This window comes from Oreochromis aureus, linkage group 17 (assembly GCF_013358895.1).
Source record: "Oreochromis aureus strain Israel breed Guangdong linkage group 17, ZZ_aureus, whole genome shotgun sequence".
Taxonomy (NCBI): Eukaryota; Metazoa; Chordata; class Actinopteri; order Cichliformes; family Cichlidae; genus Oreochromis; species Oreochromis aureus.
The window spans coordinates 17,381,839-17,403,082 of record NC_052958.1 but is presented as its reverse complement, the minus strand read 5'-3'; the positions used below and the strand labels follow the sequence as shown (position 1 = coordinate 17,403,082).

Genomic DNA, 21,244 nt, shown 5'->3' with positions numbered 1-21,244 from the left:
ATATACAGTACAAAGGAAATAAAAACAGATAAAAAAAACCAGATTCTTTTCAATAATGGCTGGTTGTGCCTCAGCGCTTGTCTTGCATTGCCATTGTAATTGACCCAGAGATAATGTGGAAGGGCATAGGTGTTTTATGATTTAGGGCACAGGTGTCGAACTCCAGGCCTCAAGGCCCGGTGTCCTTGATCCAGCACAGCTGAAGGCTAAATGACCTCCTCAACATGTCTTACAGTTCTCCAGAGGCCTGGTAATTAACTAATCATTTCATTCAGGTGTGTTGACCCAGGGTGATATCTAAAACCTGCAAGGCCTGGAGTTTGACACCCCTGGCCCTCAAGGCCTGGAGTTTGACACCCCTGATTTAGGGGTTTCAAAACCTTCCTTTACTGATAGAAAAGATGCATGTTAGGCGGAAAAACTCAACCAGCAGGTGGCAGCACATAAACATCAAATCCCTCAGCAGTATTTTCCACTTCACCTTCACAAGGACTCCCTCTGCCAGATGAAAATTATATACTTTAAAAAAGCAGTCATGTCTTTTTTATATATATATTAGCACGCACCCTCTGCAAGGATACACTCATTAAACACTGTGACAGATAAATGAGCAGCGCTTACTACACTTCAAGGAAACCCTCCACACCTCTAGGCCAAATCACCACTGCTGTATAAAAATGTGTCATCGCGTAGAGGTCATGATGGATGGGATATTTATAGCTTTTGGTGGTGTGGATGGATGGAAAGAAGAAAATGGATTCTTTAATTCAGGCGGGAGGGAAATCAATTGTTGCCATCGGTGGTGCAGATTGATCCCGTTTGGGGTCGGACCACAGTGAGCTCTCGCACCTACACAGCGGGGGGCTACCGCTGTTGAGCTCGGGGGGACTGATGCTGCAAACTGTGTTGGGCTCAGAAGCAACACACAGGAGTGACAGACTGTGCGTGTGGGTGGCTGTGCCAGTTTAAAAGACTAGACGAGGCAGAAAATGCTTGCTGTGATGGTTAAGAATGTGGTTACAGATTAGCAGGGGAGCGGTGAGGTCTGATGTACAAAGAGTCAGCTGGGAAAATATGCTCAGTGTTTTGGGGGTGAGGGGAAGAGGAAGGCTGAGAGGAGAGAGAGAGAAACACTACTGAAGGCAGAGATGTATATGTGAGAGAGAGAGAGAGAGAGAGCGATACAAGGACAGACGGCTCTGAGGGGAGGGGAGGAAACACTTACACAGACTCTGTCACACCTTCCACACAGCCTCGCAGCCTCTGTGAGAGACTCAGCAGATCTTGACGTTGTGAGGAAAGATGCACATGAAAGGAGCAGGACAATAGCTCCTGGGAGAAATACATGCTGAGGACTATACAGCAGCATTTCAGAGAGAGCAACAGAGGCAACGTTTAGAGGTTTATTCTGCTGCTGAGGACCTTAAAGAGGACAAGAGCTTTACGTTCTTTGGAGGGGTTTCTCCTCTTCTGCTGCCGCTGTGAGGTTACAGTCTCCGTGCTCCCTTGCACAGCATCAGAAAGGACTGATTTTAAAAGCCTGAGACAATGAGTGAGGCGAAAAAAGGAGAGATAGCAATCCGGGATAAAGCCATCCTGCACCAGCAGAGGCGTCTGAAGCAGGCCACCCAGTTCACACACAAGGACTCTGCTGACCTCCTGCCCCTGGATGGTCTGAAGAGACTGGGCACGTCTAAAGACTTGGTGAGTGAGCTGCATGAGTGTCTGAACTCAATTGGAGAGGCGGTGATGTGCATGCAGGTGCTTGGCAGCTGGCAAAGGTCTGCAGTGAGCAGGTTAATTTGCCAAAACCTGCTGCTCACCTAACCCACACTTTGACCCAGCTGCAACAGTTTGGGTTGGGATTTTGTGATGTGATGTGATTATGTTGTTTGTGTTCTTTGTTCGACTTGAATACAGCTTCCCTTGTCGATTATGGCCAATGATTGTTGTGTATTTTGATGGCATTCGATTGGCTGGAAATAAACCTACAGCCCTATGATTGCTGCACCAACAACACTATATGGTGTAGAAGGGTGTGCTGAGACACCCAAGAGCTGAAAGAGTCGGTGGATGATTGAGGAGGTTGTAGATAGAGCGGTCAAATAAAGAAATCGTTTGAAGGTTGCCAGGTTATTCCTTGCTTTGCACAAAAAAATTGTACAGTAAGCAAAAAATTGGCTTAAACTACCCCAGCTCCGTTTAGCCTTAGGGGCACGGTGAGGAACTCGGAATAAGGCCCCTGCTCCTTTATGTTAAGGAGCCAGTTGAGGTGGTTGATGCATCTGGTTAGAGGAGGGATTCCTCCCTTTGGAGGTTTTCTGGGAATGCACAACTGGGAGGAAAACCCCAGGGTAGAATCAGAATGCGCCGGAGAGATTATATGTCTCGTCTGTCCTGGGAACACCTCAGGATCTCCCAGGAGGAAGTGGGAAGTGTGGCTGCTTAGCCTCCTGCCTCACAATGAAAAATGATGGATGGATGGATGTTGAGTTTGCTGTCAAGTAGAACGTACAGCTACACTCACCATGTAAGACAGTGAGGCATAAAGTAACCCTGTGTATGGCTCTCTGACCGCAGTGATTTCACAGCCAAATGAAATGACAGTGACAGGGGTTACTGGAAAAAACAAAGACAATTTTGCTGCTTTAACTTTTAGGCACCACCTTAACTGCACTGTAACTGGACACAAAATTATCAGAATTAAATGACAAAAAAGTAACAGCCAGAAAACATCAGATATAATTTACCATTGCAGATACAGGATGGATTCATCCAGTCATCCTGAATCAAACATGCACATGTTTGCGCTTTCTGGCAGATCCCTAATTGAATTATCTAAATAATATTATAGCTTGCAGTGAGGTATAACCTGTCTAAGAAACTTGGGCTTGAGTTTTTTAGTATTCTGACGACTGCACCCATGCTAGCACTCCACACTCTTTTCCAAATATGGTATCTTCTGGCTGTGAAACACAATACTCAAAACAATACTTCACTGAGGCTTTGCAATTTGGAGCCCATGGCCAGTCGGTCTTGGCATGGTCGCAATGTCCATCTTTTATTTACAGGCTTTGTATGCCACCTTGGTCACGTTTTGCTCGCTCTGCAAACGCTGAAGCCTGTATTTAACATTTTTAGCATATGCAGCAGTGTTTCTTAAGACCCAATGGAGCTAATCACTTCACTGCCACTTTGACAGCCATTATTCTCTCCACTGTTGATTAATTATTTGGATTAACTGTGAAAAAAGTTAAATTTCCATCCCTGAGTCCAAAATTACATCCTTTTTTAATAATATCAGACCAGCTGTCCAAAACCACTTTATAACAATATAAAATGGAGAAAAGCTGCAAATCCTCTGGTTACTGCATGGCCATTAAGTGTAACCTCTAAAATAAAGATTCATAAAACATTCACAGTCGTGCACTCTGCATACAGAGGGGCGAACGTCTTGTCAAAGGAGTTTACAGTTCACTGAGCAGGCCTCTCAAATAGAGACTGAAGTCAGCGCACACTTGGAAACAGACACACACTTTAAGGGTTGACATACAGGATGAAAGACAGCCCTGCAAGTAAAGTGGGGCAAGTCTGACCTGCTCACTTCCTCTTCCCCCAGAAACCTCACTAAACCGAAGTTGTTATGTACACTCTGGAGGAACTCCCTGTAATAATCTCAGCAATTTATTACTCAAGCTCTCCTCTGACACAGTTCTGTTTTGATGGCGGCAGCTTCGCAGATTCCCCAGAGCTCTCTGAGAACCTGAGCACAGTCACGCTGGCACAGGAAAGCAGCTCTGGCAGCGCTCTGTGATCTGCGGATATCACGCTGCGATGCATTTACGTCTGCCAGATTTTAATACCAACATTTGCTGCTAGAAAAACATTCCTCCCCCCTTCTCCTCTGTCTCCACTGTGCTGCTTCACTGCAATCCAATGATGTAGATGTGTTTCCACTCGCCTTCTTTCTTTCTTCACCCAGTGTCTGAGAAATACACATCATTTCAATGAACTACAATAACAAATACTGGAAGGACGCATGCTGTGATTTTATTTATTTACTGACAGATTACTAACATTTAGCTTTTCTTCAGCTAGCTCAAAAACTGTTGATCTGATTCGCTTCAAACCTTGCGGATATTTAGCTGAGGACCTGAGTAAGTGCATATAAGTTTGAGTTAATTTGCATAAACGGTGCTCATATTTTGGCTAAACATTGCTCTTTGTTACACTGGCTGCTGCCTGCTCCACTCTGTTTGTAGATCGTGCTGCACACATACAGACAGAGTCTTGTTGGCTTCAAAAGTGGAAAAAGCCATCCAGGATATTTTAAGTTTTACAAAATATAATCACCCAGATGGTCTAAAACTCTCTTAAAGACAGCTGGACATGTTTCCAACTTATTTTATTAATGTGTCAGGACCACGTGACTAATAGTATGATCTAAGATGACCAATCTGTGTGCATCATCACCTCTGTTTGTAGATACTGTGGTGGTCTATAAGGTCCCATTTTAAAGCCTCGAGCATTTTTTTTTTCCAGATGTGGTAATGAGGGGCAGATGTGACAATGAAATGGCACATTATCCACCAGATCCTGAATAATTCTCCTTTCTTAAATTTAGAATAACTAAAATTTACAAAAGTGGACTAAATATATTATTCATTATGTATAAAAAGGTCTTCTTCCTGTCCTTATCATATACCCTGCACGACTGCTGCTTAGGCCTCAGCCACACAGGCTCAGAGACTGGTTGGCAACTTCACAACAACTTCCAATTGCTAAGGAAAAGTATAAAAAACGATATAATAATGAAATAGTTTTCTCTAACCAATCGGTGAGTGGTTGCTGGTTATTGCTGGGTGAAATTGGTCACAAAGAGTGTGCTGCACCAAAAACCTCCTTGTGATTGCTTTGGTTCCTAAAAAGTTCCCTGTAGTCTGCATGGAAGACGTGAAGACGTGCATGCAAACACTTGCTAACTAGTAGCCACCACGAGGTAGTAAAGCCTGAAAAGGTTTGATGCAAACCAGAAACGCAGCCGTCTCCCATGCAAACGACAGATGATCTTTTAGTGACCAAAGTAATCACAAGGTGGTTTCCAGTGCAGCACCGTGTATCAGCCAGCCAGCAACCACTCACTTAATATTCAGGAAATTCAGATTTTTCCCTAGCAACTAGAGGTTGCCAGGTGGTCAACATTGTCCCCCCAAAAATTGAAGAGAGCGGTCATAGAGGAACTCAAGTTTAATAGTCAGATCAAAGACGACTTCTTCATAGAAGCAGTAACAAATATAACAAAGAGAAGTGTATATTTCTCTGATAGTGATGTAAACACTAATGTCACGTTGAAATAGTTCAATATTTTTAATCCACCATCAGCTATGGTTCCTTTGAAACTATAGCAGTGACAAGCTCTTCCGTACGCGTGTAGATTTAACTGGGTTTCTGTTTCGGATCATTCACACAGATGCTTGTTTCTCTGCGTAACACTTGGCCTAACATTCACGCACACTCTGCACACCAAAGATAGGGGATTGATGGTTCGAACCACCAACCTTCTGATTATTAGATGACCCACTCGAAACGTTACTGTTTTCTTTTTGTAACAAAAATGGCAAAATTGGGGTCCGTCACCGTGTGAGCTGTTTTTCACATTCATGTGCCCACTTTGGCCACAGTAATTCATCTACTCATAAAAAGCCAGATCCTGAGTTCCTCATAAATGCTGTCTTCATCATATAGATTAAATATTAACTCAAGAGCATGATTTTTTCCCTCCACATCACCAAGGAGGTGATGTGGCGTATTTGTCCTGTAATCTAGGATGATGAACACAGCAAACATTAACATATTAACTTTGTCATTGTGAACATGCTGACATTAGCATTCAGGTCAAAGCCTCGCTGCGCTTCACTGAGCTTCTAGGCTCATTGTTCCAGAGCCTCTTTGGCAGCTGAAAAGAGTCCATTACAAGCATGCATTTGAACATTATAAAAGATAAAATCAAAAAAACAAAAACTCTATAAAACAATATTAGAGTTTAATGAGCAAGTTATCCATTTGCAGCCTGTGATTCCACATCTGCAGGGGCCTGAAAACACTCTTATCACAATATCAATTATCTTCTCCTTAAAGACAGAACGAAGCTCATCTCAACACTTATCCGAAATGCAATCTGTAGCACAGACATGGCCAGGAGGGACCACGCTGCAATTAGCATGACATCTAAGTGATTTCTGATGTGAGAGTAGCTCCAGGAAAACTGAGGAGAGAGCTGAAATTGCCAGCAGTCCTCCACCGTGCCTGTACATCCTCTCCGCAGTCGGCCGTGTACTCACTCAGGCTCCAAATGAACGCACTATAAATAAATTAAAAGGAAGGCATGATGTGTTTCTGAGGACAAAAAGATGAGGTCATGTGGGTTCAGCTGTCAGATCTGCTTGTTTGTCTGCAAAGCTGTCTGGCTTTTCCATTTTCCAGACTTTATATCCTGGTATTTTTAACCTAATGTAAGGATAATTCTAACAATAAATTAACATATTTATAACATATTTATTGTTCCTTCTCTGGAAAATTCTAATAAAAAAAAAGAAAAATTTTCTAAAGGCCACAATGCCGTTAATTTACAAATTTAGACTTAAACATGAAGTGAGAATAGTTTTGATAATACCAGAACATTTATGAAAAAATCCTGTTTCTACTCATTTTCTCAATTATTTTTTTATTTTGTGTAATTTGAAGGTGTCACTTTTTTCGGACATTTTGTAAACTAACAAGTCAATTCCCAGAGAAATATGAAAACTGTTAAACTGTTGTTTAAATTAATATTATGACAGTGTGGAAATGGTTTTATTAACATTTTTAGGTCAGAAGATTGATAGAAATCATTGAAATCACTGAAATCTGAAAAACAGTTATTTTGTTCGAGATTTCATATGGGAGCTATTTCTTAACATAAACCCCACAGTGCTACATCAAGAAAAGGAAGTTTGTTTCTGTCACTAAAAAACACCTTTTTGCCATCCATGAGTCAAAATTTCAAGTTCCAAGTTCTCAAAAGTTCTGCTAACTCAAACGTCTGAAACAATAACTTGAAAGTTTGATTAGTTCTACCCAGAAAAAATGGAAACAAGATTCCATAGTTTAGCTGTATTTTATTTATTTAGCTTTTTGTGCCGTATACACTGTTTTGTTTTTGTTGTACATCGCTATAGAAACATTGTACTTGTCTATACACTACATATACTGTCAAGTTTTCATGTACTTACTGTGTATATAGTAACCAGGTATCTATCTCTTATTTATTTCATAACTTATTCCAACATCTTCACATTTTGCACCATTTCACGTATAAATATAACAATAAATATGCAGTACGAGTTGCTACTGTCGGTATTGTCTTGATGCCTCTTCTGTTCCCTACACTGAGAGCTGTAAAGCTATTCTGACTCTTAGACATTTGTTTTTGACCTTCACGGGTCCTTTTTTAAAATTTTGGACAGAGCCAGGCTGGTCGTATCCTCCTGCTTTTCTTGGTTCTGCTATATTATGCAATGCTTAAGCATCATTAAAAAAAAAAAAAAAAAAAAAAAAATGGGACAGGGATAGCTCAGTAGGTTAAAGCGGTTGCCCCATGATCGGAAGGTCAGGGGTTCGAATCCCCTGAACGGCTACCCTGAGGTATCCCTGAGCAAGGTACCATCCCCCACACACTGCTCCCCGGGCGCTGCACTGGTGGCTGTCCACTGCTTCAGAAAAATTTCCCCACGGGGATCAATAAAGTGTACATCATCATCAGCTACTCATGAGATGAAATTTCGGGATATGTGCTGCATTATCTGAGAGAAACCATTGCATTTACTGGGGATTTGTGAGTATTACCAGACAGATGATGCATAAATCCTACATGATAAAACACAGTGAGCTGTGGTCCATAGGGTGAAAATAAACAGCTGTACAACAGCGTTTACAAAGTTTAAAGGGAAGATTTAGGAGGCATCTGATTGATGCCCCTTTACAGATCCATCATTTTGTTTTTGGGGGTTCTGTTTGAATAACTCTGCCTTAAAACACACAGATATTTATACTGTACTTTGCTGCAGGATGTCCTTTCACCCTGTGTCTGAAACTCTGAGCTCCAAAAAAAGGACAACGTTGGTTAAAGATATAACCTGTGTAGACCTCTAATAAGCTTTTGACTATGAGAAGGAAGCTTTAGCCTCATGAAATTTCAGGCTGAGCGGTGAGTTTGCGTGTGCATATAGCAAAAAACAGAACAGCTGAGACTTTAACAAACAGGAAATTTATAACATCGCAACTTTAGCAGTGCAGGATTATAAAATGGGTCGCGTTTGTGTCATTATTTCATCCCCGTACAGTCGTCTGGCAATAAAATGACCTCACTGTCAGAAATAAAAGTTAAACCACAAATAGTAAGAAAACCTAAAAAACAAACAAACAAACAAAAAAACCTAAAAACTTGCATTCTAGCCAAGGCCACCAGATGGCAATAGCTGTGGTTGCAAATAGACTTTTGGTCCTTTACACTTCTGTGGGAAAACAATGTTATGATTTGGCCTCTGTAAACACTTTCTTGAAGAGTTTATGAGCTCAGTCATTTGATTTTAAATCTTTGGAAATCTAAAATTCTGGTAGGAAACACGCTCACTGGCTAAGGAGTTGTCAATCACAAGTCTTTAGCCAACAAGTGCACAGTTTCATGGTCTGACCCACAAATCCACTTGAAGGTCAAACATTGCAATGGTCAGAGAAACTGCAATATACCCAAGAGCTACATTTCAGACTTTACAGGCCTCAGCATGTTAAATGTTCAAATTCATGACAGTACAATTAGAAATAGACTGATGTAGTATGGCTTGTTTGGAAAGGTTTCAAGGAAAAAAACATGGTAGCATGGGTTATGTTTGCAAAAATACATCTGAACAAATCAAAAGACTTTGAACAGATGAACAGACATTTGGCCATAATGTATATCTCCATTTCAGCAGAAACCCAACATACAAAGAGTGTAGCACGGTGGTAGAGGGGTGATGATTCGGGCTAGAGTAAGATGTTTAGAGACAGCTAAAGCTTGGCTGAAAGTGGGTCATGCAACAGGACAATGATGCCAAACACAGCAGCCAATATGCAACAGAAAGGCTGAAAAATGAAAGAATTGAAGTGTTGCAATGAGCCCATGAATGCAAAAAACTGTAAAGAACTGTGGACCAAAACTCCCCCCATAACAATGTGAGAGACTAATACATACAGAAAACAATTACTTCAAGGTTGTTGCACAAGCTATTTAATCTTGGGGTCATAACTTGGCCATTTGAAGGTTAATTATGATAATGAAAGAATATGATGCTACACAATCCTCTTACTTAAAATCAATAAAAAATGTCCACAACCTCGCTTTTATTTATTTATTTTTTGCTGTAGTGTCGTCTCCTTCCAGTTAATTTGAACTTGCTGGCCTGTCCTGTGCAGTGAGTAATTCAGCAGCACAGCAGAGCCCGTTATGTAAGAGTGAATTTGTTTTGCTGCTCTTTAGCCTGAGGTCATTTCACTTTCAGCAGCAGCAACAGCAGCAGCAGCATCACTCCAGCCATGTTTGGCTGTGGAGTCAGGGGAGCATTGAGCTTGAAAAGGGCAAAATCCACCTCTCGAACACAAGAGCGGCGGAGGGGAAGGAAAGAGACAGCTGGAGGTGGAGTCAGGGAGGAGGTGCAGTTTAGTGGGGCCGTTTTATGCAACACAATACAAATCTCTGAGCAGGCATATGAAAATGTAAGAAGAGTAAACAGGAGAGGATGAGTGTTTGTGTTGGGCTGGAAACATCAACACCTGAGCTCAGCATAGAGCGAGTTATTGTGTAACCACTGTGTAACCACGATGCTTTCCACTGTACACACTCAACATGTGCTCACCAAAGCTGCTCCAGCCTGAGAGACATGACAAACGTAGAAGACTCTGTGAGGTCTAAACCATCATGGGATTAACACTAGGTCTAACTCTAGTCCTAAAAATCAGGTTTAACCCTTAAACATAAACCACACCGAGTGTAGTTTGGACAATGGGAAATAAGATTTGTAAATATTTTAATGCGAGTTAGACAAAAGGATGATTTTTTTTTTTTTTTTTTTAGAAGAACAATTTTCAAAAGCCAAAAATCACACGTACACACAGCTTTAGGTTGGGGTTAGAAGTTGAACAAGGTGCAGGAAACATCTGTGAGGTGAATCTCCTGTTCCACCACATCCCAATGGGGCTCTATTGGAATATGATCTAGTGATTATGGAGTTCATTTGAGTACAGTGAGTTCACTGTCATGTTCAAAAATCCAGTTTGAGATGATTTGATCTTTGTGACATGGAGTGTGATGCTGCTGGAAGCAGCTATCAGAGGATGGGGACACCGTGGACATAAAGGGATGGACATGGCCAGCAATGATACTCAGAAAGGCTGTGGCGTGTAATCCCAGCATTTAAACACAACCACGCAATGTTCAAAATCATCTTTCGTCCACATTCTGATTCTCTGTTTGAACTTCATCAGGTCGTCTTGATCATGCTTAGATTCACTGATTTGCCACCATGTCATTACGTAATAGATATTTGTATTAATGAGCAGTTGAACAGGTGTTCCTAACAAAGTGGCTGTTAAGTACGTAAAAGTTTGTCTTGAGCGTTCAGACATGTTAAATGGTCCTTATCAGCAGAGTTCATTCAGTTATTATAAATATACTCACCATTACTTTGTCCACAGTGTGTGAAATGTTAAATATTTGTATCTGTCAGTAAAGGATAAGATTGCATAACTCAGGCTAGTCTTTTGGAAAACGGGTACCTCCAGCACAGGTGCATAATATCGAGGACTTCCACATTATAAAATCAGCTAATTTGAACAAATTTCACAGTTTTGAAAAAAACTTTTCTCCTAAAGTATTGCACTACTTAAGCTTCGAAATGAAATCTCCTGTTGGTGTTACTTTTGCCGCACAGTTCGCTCATTCCTCACCCTGCAGCTTAGCTGTCGGTTTGATCTCTTACAGACGAGTGAGTCAGAAGCCTGAGTGTGTGTGTGTGTTTGTAGGCCTGTCTAATCAAGAGATCTGGAGTCTCCAGGTACATCTGAGGATGATCAAACGCTACAGAACTAGACTTGGGTGTAAAACGGTGGCACAGAAGGAGCTTATAGAGGGTGAAAAAAAGTGAGCTCTACTTTAAATAAAACTAAGCACTGTGTCCAATTTAAACCAATAAACCCCGATCATCTATTTAAAGGGACAGTTCATCCTGAAAATAAAAAGATCTTTACTTTTGCCTGTAGTGCCCTTTGTGCCTTACTTTTTAGCTACTGTTGTTTAAAAATATTTTTGCTTTAGTGTTAAAATTTAGTTTTCTCTGTTATATAGATACTGTGGTTGTATTTGTCAGGTGCATCAGATCAGACTAGAGCTACAGTAAAACAGTCCTATGGTAATACAGTTAGGTCTGTAAATGACAGTTTCTGTAGTTTGGCCTCTGTACTCCACCACAGTGGAGCGGGCAAATCAGCAATCTGGTACATTATTAAAAAAACTTAATGCACTAACCATGGTATTAGTTCCATGGTTAAGAAAACAATTTTACAACATCTAACCAAGTCACGAAAACTCCTGAACAGGAAGGTGTAGCATTGCCACAGTTTACAAGAAATTTCTTCATGAATGTAAATACGGATGTTTACAGCAAGGTGCAAACCCCTGTTTACACTTAAGAACAAGAAGGCCAAATTAGACTTTGACAGAAAACATCTAAAGAGCCTGCACAGGTCTTAAAAACATTCTTTGGACACATGAGACCAAGATTAACTTATACCAGAACAATGAAAAGAGAAAAATATGTAAAACAAGTGAAACAGCTCATGATCCAAAGTATATGACATCATCTGTCAAACATGGTAGAAACAGTATTATGACATGGGCATATATGGCTACCAGTGGAACTGTGTCATTAGTGTTTTTTGATGATGTGATTACTGATAGACGAAGCAAGATAGATGCTGAAGTGTTCAGAGGGTACTCTCTGCTCAGACTCAGCCAAATATTGGAAAACTGATCAGATGATGGTTCACAGTGCAAATGGATAATGACCCAAAGCACAGCGCAAAAGCAACCCAAGAGTTCTTCAGTGGCCAAGTGCGTCAACTCATCTCAATCCAACAGAGCAGCTTTTCAGTTACTGAAGACAAAACTGAGGGCAGAGAGACCCACAAACATGTAGCAGCTGAAGGCAGCTGCAGTAAAGAACTGGCAGAACATCTCAAGTGAACAAACAGCATTTGTCCATTTGATTAAAACCCTGGCGTTGAAGCTGAAAGCCTGCAAGCTGAGCAGCTAAGAAGGGATGCCATGAATGTTTGCATCCCGTCCTGCTCTCACAAGACTGCGTATCATTATTGGAAGATGGAGGCATTCTTTGTTGTCAAATGTAGTTTAGAAGAAATAAATTTGATTTGTGGATTTTACTTGAGCAACTGATTTTTGGGAAAGTGAGATGTACACTGAGTTTATGCCTGGCAAATGGCAATTGGTTCCATTTTATTATCTCTCGGTATCTCCAAAACTGGGCAACTGACTCAAAACAATCTTGATGTATAAAATGGCACTGAGTAAACTGTGCCTTTAAAGACAGGAAGACATCGGAGTAGGGATGTGTCAGGCTGTCATCAATAATATCATGGACTTTTTGATCTCCTGTCCTTTGGAGAAGTGAATTTGTAGTCACGTGGTGTGCAGCACACCTCATCCTCCATCAGGTTTTGATTTTCATTCATATCCACTCCCTGAACTGAATTGTTTGTATTCCCCAGAGGGTGAAGCAGCACTTGAGAGCAACAATGACAGGGTCACAGATCTCCCAGATCTCTAGAGAGTTTGTCTGCTACATCGGTTAGCGCTTTATTATTAGCTCCAGGACAATTAGGTGGGCTGGAGAGGGGTTAGTGTGAACACTTCTCTCTCTGTCATCCGGAGCTTTGGATGGGCGGTAACACTCCCTCAGCTGCTCCCTCGATGCCATAGAGGAAGACAAGAGGCTAAAAATACCAGACAAAAACAAATACGACACAACAACCCACACAGCAGAGCAGAGGAAGCAAGAGAAGGGGACAGAGATGCTGGCAAGGTGTGAGAAACGAGACCTCCTGATCCAACTTTCGTTTTGGTGTTTGTGATCTTTACAACTGGAAGCAAAACAAAAATGTTTAGGAAATTTCTCTGTGACTAGTTAATTCACTGGTCATTTATGCCTATAAAATGCCCAAAAGTGTTAAAAATGGCACCCAGAGCCCAGCGTTATATGTTCAGTTTGGTTGTTTTCAGGGAATGAACAAAAGCCCCAAATTGAAACTGTAGAAAAAAGAAAAAAGATTTACATTAAAAAAAAATTAGTCAAAATAATTCATTTGGGTTTTTAAAAAAACATTTTTTACTTTTTCAGTATTAAATTTTTCAGAATTTCAGGATCAATCACTTTTTCAAAGGCATACAACTTTTGACCCTGATTTAGCTACATAGTTTTTAAAATCTTTTTTTTCTCATTAATTCCCATGAGGACAGAATTTCAAGAATCTTTTACTTAAAACAAACTAAAGTTTAAAAAGAGTGAGGAGGAGTCTGAATACTTTCTGAAGCCACTGTATGTACTTCAGCTTTTATGCTGTGGCTGGTGAAGATGACAGACAAAGCAGGACAGCGATCATTGGACAGCTGAATAACTGTTATTTGAACATTCATTCATCTACATGTCATGCTATCGTTCTTAAATGCAGGAAGACTGGGGACAAATGCAGACTGCAGTTTAAAACAAAAGAAAAAAGCTATTGTGGCATATAATCTCCAAATAAAAAATAAATAAATCAAAAGACACTGGAGAAACCACGTGGAATATAGTAAGAGTTAATGAGGCAGGAAACCAGGCAAACTATAAATACACATGAGATAACGAGGGAAGCGGAAACAGGAGGGAACCTAAACACAGCTGAACATAATTAAGGTAAATGACATACAGTAAGTAAAGCAAGACAATATACGAGGGAGACAAGCTAATGAGAAGTAAAACAGGAAGTAGCTCAGCACAGACAGCAGACCTACACAGCAAATGTGTACAAGAATACTAGTGGAGGCTGCAGTAACATTAACCAAAATACAAAGAATCAGATATAAATGATCTATAGACACTAACAGAAACTAGATTTTAAAAGAAACCACCCAAGAAATGCCTACACAATATACTTAATACATAAATAAAGACAGAAAACTAAAAAGTAAGTCAGAACTCTGGAAGGCATTACAAAAAGTGTCTGTCTGATCACAGCCAAACACACTGTCAGCTAATCATTGTTCTATTAAAAAAAACAGACATGAATTTCTTTTGTTTGCTTTTGCTACAGCGACAAAGCAATTAAGCTGGGATTAAACCTACACCGTTACCAGCTGTTTCACAGTGGAAAATTCACATCAGGTGTAGCTGAATTCATTATTTTCCCTGTGTTATTAACCTGTGGCGCTCAGCCTCAGCACACACTTCACTCAAGCTTTTATTTTGTGAGCTTAGCCACAAAATTAGCATCCTGAACCATCGTGCTGGAGTCTCTGCTGTGCAGCAGCATGTGCTTCGGCTCTTCACTCAGCATTGGACGCGGTTTGACGTCTCCAGCTGCAGCCATTAACTGCCACACCTGCAGCCAGTCGGAGTGGGAGGGCATGAATAAATTTTATTTTGAAACAAGCTGCCGGAGGGTAGAAAGAAAGTCTGGGAGCAAAGAAAACTGGAGGTGGAGAAATACAACAACTTTTGGTCAATAAAATATCTGACACAGGTCTGGAAAGAAATACTCAGAAATACTCTACAAGAAAGCAAATAACCACAATTTTAAAAGGTCCGTTTTTTGAAAAGCTCCGTTTAAATCACGGCTACATCAGTAATCCTAATCAGTGGATCAATTGTGTCTTCCTAAATGAGATCAAATCATCAAATAGACCCTCAGCACATCTGTACTTTATTCAGTCACTGAGGTTTTTCTTCGACTCCACTGAGGTTTATTGGACTTAATGAGGAGAAGGAGAGTAGTGTAATACAGGAGAAAGGGTAGAGACGGGTGGGTGGGCAGCAGATGTAAAGCTGCTGGAGCCTCCCGGTCGCTGCGACAGGAAGTCAGCAGCTGGAGACGTCCATCAGAGTGAGGAAGAGGGCATTAGTGAGGTCACATGATTGGCTGGATGAGGGCGAGGCGAGCCTGTTTGCAGAGATAATTAGTCCACATGGCATTCAGCCTCTAATCTGACTCACAGAGGGAGAAACTCAAATGAAGAGAAACTGAGAAAAACAGAGAGACGAGGTCTAAAGTCAAACATGAACAGTTGTCTTTCTGACCTACTGGAGGGAGACCGGTTTGGACCGGTTAGTGTTCAGGGGGTCACCGCAGGACCCACATCAGCAAAATCAGCAACAGGCCACGTATGAACGAGCACAAAGGAACATGATGTCTGCGGGACAGTTGACCAGTTTTGGCTTGAATTGTGCCCATGCTGCGAAAACACTCCTCTCGGTTTTCCTCTGACTGCATGTGAAAAACAAAAAAAATCTTGTTTTTAGACAATAAGACAGAAAAGTACAACATTATAAACCTTTAATATTGGCTGAGATGATGGCAGGTTTAAATGCAAACCTCAAGTGACTGAGCAGGATCATTAACAACCCCACAGGAAAGCTTTTTATGACTCTTTGTGTTTTTCATAAATCTTTGGTCAGAAGTTACAACCACTCATCAGTGGCTTAGTCTGCATAGCTGGCAATAAGCTGGACTCGTTCCCGGTGGGTGATGGGCTCCGCCAGGGCTGCCCTTTGTCACCGATTCAATTCATTTTTATGGACAGAATTTCTAGGCGTAGCCAAGTGGCAGAAGGCTTTCACCTGGGTGGTCTCAGGATCTCATCTCTGCTTTTTGCCGATGATGTGGTTCTGTTGGCTTCATTGGGTGAAGCCTCCAGCTTGCCTTGGAACGGTTGGCAGCTGAGTGTGAAGCAGTGGGACTGAGAATCAGCACCTCCAAATCTGAGGCCATGGTCCTTAGCCGGAAAAAAGGTGGAGTGCCCACTCCAGGTCAGGGACGAGTTCCTGCCCCAAGTGGAGGAGTTTAAGTATCTCGGGGTCTTTTTCACAAGTGACGGGAGAAGGGAGGGGAAACAGACAGACGGATTGGTGCTGCGGCTACAGTGATGTGGACGCTGTACGCTGTACGTGTAGTGGTGAAGAGAGAGCTGAGTGTAAAAGCGAAGCTCTCAGTTTACCAGTTGATCTACATCCCTACCCTCACCTATGGTCATGAGCTGTGTGTAGTGACCGAAAGAACGAGATCGCGGATACAAGCGGCAGAAATGAGCTTCCTCCGAAGGGTGGCTGGCCTCTCCCTTAGAGATAGGATGAGAAGCTTAGCCACAACGGAAGGAGGCCCTGAGGCAGATCCAGGACATGCTGGAGAGATTATATCCTCCAGCTTGTCCGGGGGAGTACAGAGAGAGAGAGGTCATGGCTTCTCTGCTTAGGCTGCTGCCCCCGCGACCCAGCCCTGGATAAGCGGAGGAAGATGGATGGATTTGATCTAATTCACATCCCCACTAATATTTGGATAAATGTCCTTTAGCAAGTTGCACACTGAGTAGACACTTTTGGTATCCATCAACAAACTTCTGGCATAATTTTCGGTCACATTTGACCAATCCTCTCTGGAGAATTGGTACTTGTTTGGACTGATCAGTACCATTGTTCTGAGTACTGAGTGCTGTCAAACAAATCTTTTTTATGTTGGCAAAGAGAAGCTACCAATTGTAGTCTAGATCATCAAGACTAACAAAAAGTTACTGGGTTATGTCCTTGTCAGGTTGAAAGATATTGTAGAACCTTCAGCACCACAGAATTTTTAAGTGAGTGCATGTATATATTTAAGCCTGTATGGATACTTTTGACCCTGTATGGATTAGAGAAAATCCAATATAAATAAAAAAATTGTGAACCTAACTCTTGTTTTTTAAAGTTATTAAAGATGTATGCTGTGTAATCATTCCACATTAAAAAGCTCAAAACTGCCATGACATTCATGTTTGAAATTTCTGAGCACAACTGTAGCTGTACTGTTTCTTTTATCTATGACAGATATTTTAAACTTATTATCCTTATGGGATTAATTATGGCTTTTAAACAGTTATATGGATGAAGGATTCATTAAGCATCTGCCTCAAGGCTAATTTCTAACCAAACAATGCCAATAAATGCCTTTTAATTATGATCGGAAGATAGAATAAACAGCAAAAACTTCCTACAGTTGCCACAATATCTAATACACATTTTACAGTCAAGAAAATGTTCACAAACACGTTGTCCAAAATCTCCCTTCACAAAACAAACAGACTTCACTTCAGCTGTTCCAGCAATGAAAAACACTCGCTGTCAAACGAGGCAGAGCAGCAGGCTGCATCGTGTATGATGGACCGTCTCTTTATGGGATACTGAAGCCTGCTGTCTTCATTGGATTAGATGACATTAAATCCAGAAACATGCCAATTCACATACTCGCAGTCTGTTAACAAGCAATCGGTGGATCGAGATGAGAAGCGTGCTGAGACCACAACGGAGGAAATTTGACTCGCGTAGCATTTTTTTGAAGACATAGCACAGCACAGCAATACACAGTGTGTATTTCATGAGATGTTCAAAGTCTGACACAACGTCCCCTTAAGATAGAAATGTTAAAAAAGGTATTAGTGTTACTTTATTTTGGGATGATGATCCATTGGATGATGCTGCCCTTGATGTTTGGCAAATATAAACAGAAATCCAGGAACTAATCGTAATAAGAAAGGTTTTTTTAGTCTATATTTGGCCAAATAAAGCCATTGCAACTCAGTTAGCAGCTCCTGTTTGTAATTATGGGATATACAGGCTCCATCTAAACATTTACTTAATGGGACATGTACTTATCTGTCCGATTCTCCTGAATCTTCATGATAGAAGCGTTATACTGCTGGCTTTCGTTCTTGTTTTTTGAGTCTTACTCTCTAAAGCGTTCAAAGCTCACACACATTCATACAGCGCTTTATCACACACACTCACACTTCTTTTTATCTGCAGCAGCTGTGTTGTTTTTAGTTTGTATTACCTGCTTAACCTCCACATATTTTCCTAATATTATACTTTTATCTTGATTTTGTAAATTCCAGTGCTTTGCTGGCAGCAGCCCTGTCCGTGCTTGTGATTGGGAAGATGCTGCCAGTGTCACCTCTTTGCTGTAAACACCTGTGGATTAGGAAAGTCTGGGTTAACTTATTAAGTTGATAAGAACTTCTGTGGTGAGCCTGATTGGTGAAGCCAGATAAGAAAAAGATATCCCTGATGTGTTGAACTTGCTTTGAAGGCACTGCTAACTAACCATTGCTGTAGTAAAGCTTTAACCCAAGTGCAGTTGCGAAAACCATCAAGTGCTACGATGAAACTGGCTCACACGAGGACCGCCCCAGGAAAGAATGAAGAAGGAATTCCAAGAGTCACCTCTGCTGCTGAGGATAAATTCATCTGAGTCACCAGCCTCAGAAATCACAACTCAACAGCACCTCAGATCAGAGCCCAGATAAATGGCACACAGAGTTCCAGTAGCAGACACATCTCTGCATCAACTGTTCAGAGGAGACTGCAAAATTCAGGCCTTTATGGTCACACAGCTACTAAGAAACCACTACCAAGAAAAAGTAACAAGCAGAAGAAATTTGTTTGGGCCAAGAAACACAAGGAATGGACATTAGACCAGAAGTCTGTGCTTTGGTCTGATCTGAGTCCAAATTTAAAATTTTTGGTTTCACCCGCCCTGTCTTTGTGCAACACAGAAAAGGTGAACGGATGGTCTCTACATGCATGGTTCCCACCGTGAAGCATGGAGATTTGTTCGAAACTGAAGGCACACTGAACCAGCATGGCTACCACAGCATCCTTCAGTGACATGCCATCCCATCCTGTTCGCATTTAGTTAGACCATCATTTATTTTTCAACAGGACAATGACCCCAAACATACCACTAGGCTGTGTAAGGGCTATTTGACAAGGAAGGAGAGTGATGGAGTGCTGTGCCAGATGGCCTGGCCTCCACAGCCACCTGACCTAAACCCAATCGAGATGATTTGGGATGAGGTGAACCACAGAGTGAAGGCAAAAGGGCCAACAAGTGCGCAGCATCTCTGGGAACTCCTTCAAGACTGTTGGAAAACAATTTCAGGTGACGACCTCATGAAGCTCATTGAGAGAAAGCCAAGAGTGTGCAAAGCAGTAATCAAAGCAAACGGTGGCTGTTTTAATGAATCTAAATTATAAAACATGTTTTTAGTTATTTCACACTTTTTTGTTTGCTAAATAATTCCATATGTGTTCATTCATAGTTTCGATGCCTTTAGGGAGAATCTACAATGTAAATAGTCATAAAGAAAAATCATTAAATGAGACAGTGTGTCAAAACTTTAGAGTGGTAGAAAGTGTGTCCTGCAATGTAAAATTTAGCATTTACCCTAAACTGTAAAACAGCAAATGCAGATTGCTGGTACCATCCTGCTGCAAAATGTGATTTGCTTAAACCAGCTGACCCCAGAGCAGTTAGAGGGTCAACAGAAACAGACGTCAACCATCAAAGGACATATGGAGAAGCTAATCGCTAAAATTAGATTGTGTTCAGTGTTTCTGTGAGTCAGTCCGAAGAGAGCGCCGAAGATCTCAACAAATGAACCTTTAATCAAACTCAGACTGTCTTCTGCAAACTGCTGGAGTCTGACATTTAAGTCTTTTTCTTTGTGTGCCGAATAAAAATATTCTGGTATGCCACCAGACTTAATAATAAATTTAATTAAAATAGTTTTTTTTATCCTCCACATGCCATTTCTATCCATTTAAGTGTATAATAAAGAGGATAATTGCCATTAATTAATGATTTATGGAACAACAAACACAGAAAGAGAAAACCAAAGTTAGCACTGGAGAAGAAAAACAGCTACAGAGCAAGTCCAAAGTGAAGGACCTTGTTTTATGAGACATAAAGACAAGTGGGGAGATTATGTCATGCCCAGAGTTAGAGATGGTTTGGAGAATGAATCCAAAGCACAGAAGAGTTTCATTTCTAATGAAAATGAAAGATGAAAGAGGAAAGAGAAGAGGTTAGGGAAGAAAAGAAAATTGAAAGCAAATAGTCAAAAAGGTAACAGAAGAAAACAGGAGTCGGGATGAGGAGAGAGAGTGGGACAAATGGAAAGATAATGGGAAATGAAAGGAATATACTGTATAAGAGATGATTACATGTAAGGAAAGGGATAAAAAGAAACAGGAGATGTACAGTAAAGAGAGAAAAGGACAACAATAAGACGAGGGAGGGGACAGAAAGAAAGGAAAGGATGGGAGAGATAAGGGAAGGAAAAGGGGAGGTGAGAGGAAATGAAAGGGCGGAAAAACAAGGAGGAGACATTTAAAGAGGAGCTGCTCAGCCACAGCTGGAGCTCAGTGAGGAACGAATGGGCTAGATTGACCTCGGTGACATGAGTAGTGATTACTAGTTTGAAGTGTGCTGTTTTTGGAGCTCGACAGTGAAGCCCAGCGGGCCGAGACCGATCTATGGACACAACAAAACACGGCAGAAAACTGATTTTATTTAAACTATGTGCTGATTATTTTTTTAAAAGGTGAATAAATGCTCGCTGAGCTCTTTGAGCTGACAGGCAGGCAAACAGACTCCTGGATGGTCCGCAGAGGCGATGGACCGAAGTGCCACTCAAACGCGATGGCAGATCAAACAGAGTGAGACCACAGACATGTCCAGACATGAGATGACATTATTACTGCTGTGTTAAGGTTAGACAGCCGCCTCTCCAGGGCCCCGAAGCCTCCTCTTATTTGTTTTTTAGTCGTCGTGTTTCCATCTGTCCCCTTCTTGCTTTGCAATCCAGAAAATCGTCCTTGTCTTCATTCATATTGTGCTCAGGAATACTTTAACAGCAGTGTTGGTGTGTGCATGTTCATCAGAGCAGAACATCAAATAATACCCAGTAATGTGGAAAATAAACAGGCAAGCGAATAGCAGCGTCATAACTCCTGTGTCATAACAGGAGTGAAACGGAGACAATCACAGCGGCTGGATGGCGCTTCTTCACAGAAACGAGGTCAGCTTTTGC

General features: G+C 41.3%; 2 protein-coding genes across 2 annotated transcripts in view; one reads left to right on the top strand and one right to left on the bottom strand.

Annotated features, from left to right (window-relative positions):
* LOC116325430 (endosome/lysosome-associated apoptosis and autophagy regulator family member 2-like) overlaps positions 1–21,244 on the bottom strand; it is a 79,405-nt gene that overhangs the window by 27,970 nt on the left and 30,191 nt on the right. The gene's annotated exons all lie outside the window — the stretch shown is intronic.
* Positions 1,105–21,244, top strand: part of nrip2 (nuclear receptor interacting protein 2) — a 41,340-nt gene continuing 21,200 nt past the window's right edge. Inside the window, exon 1 of the mRNA XM_031746389.2 lies at positions 1,105–1,704. Within this exon, the coding sequence (XP_031602249.1) occupies positions 1,549–1,704 (156 nt within the window). The 5' untranslated portion in view covers positions 1,105–1,548. The remainder of the gene's footprint in view (positions 1,705–21,244) is intronic.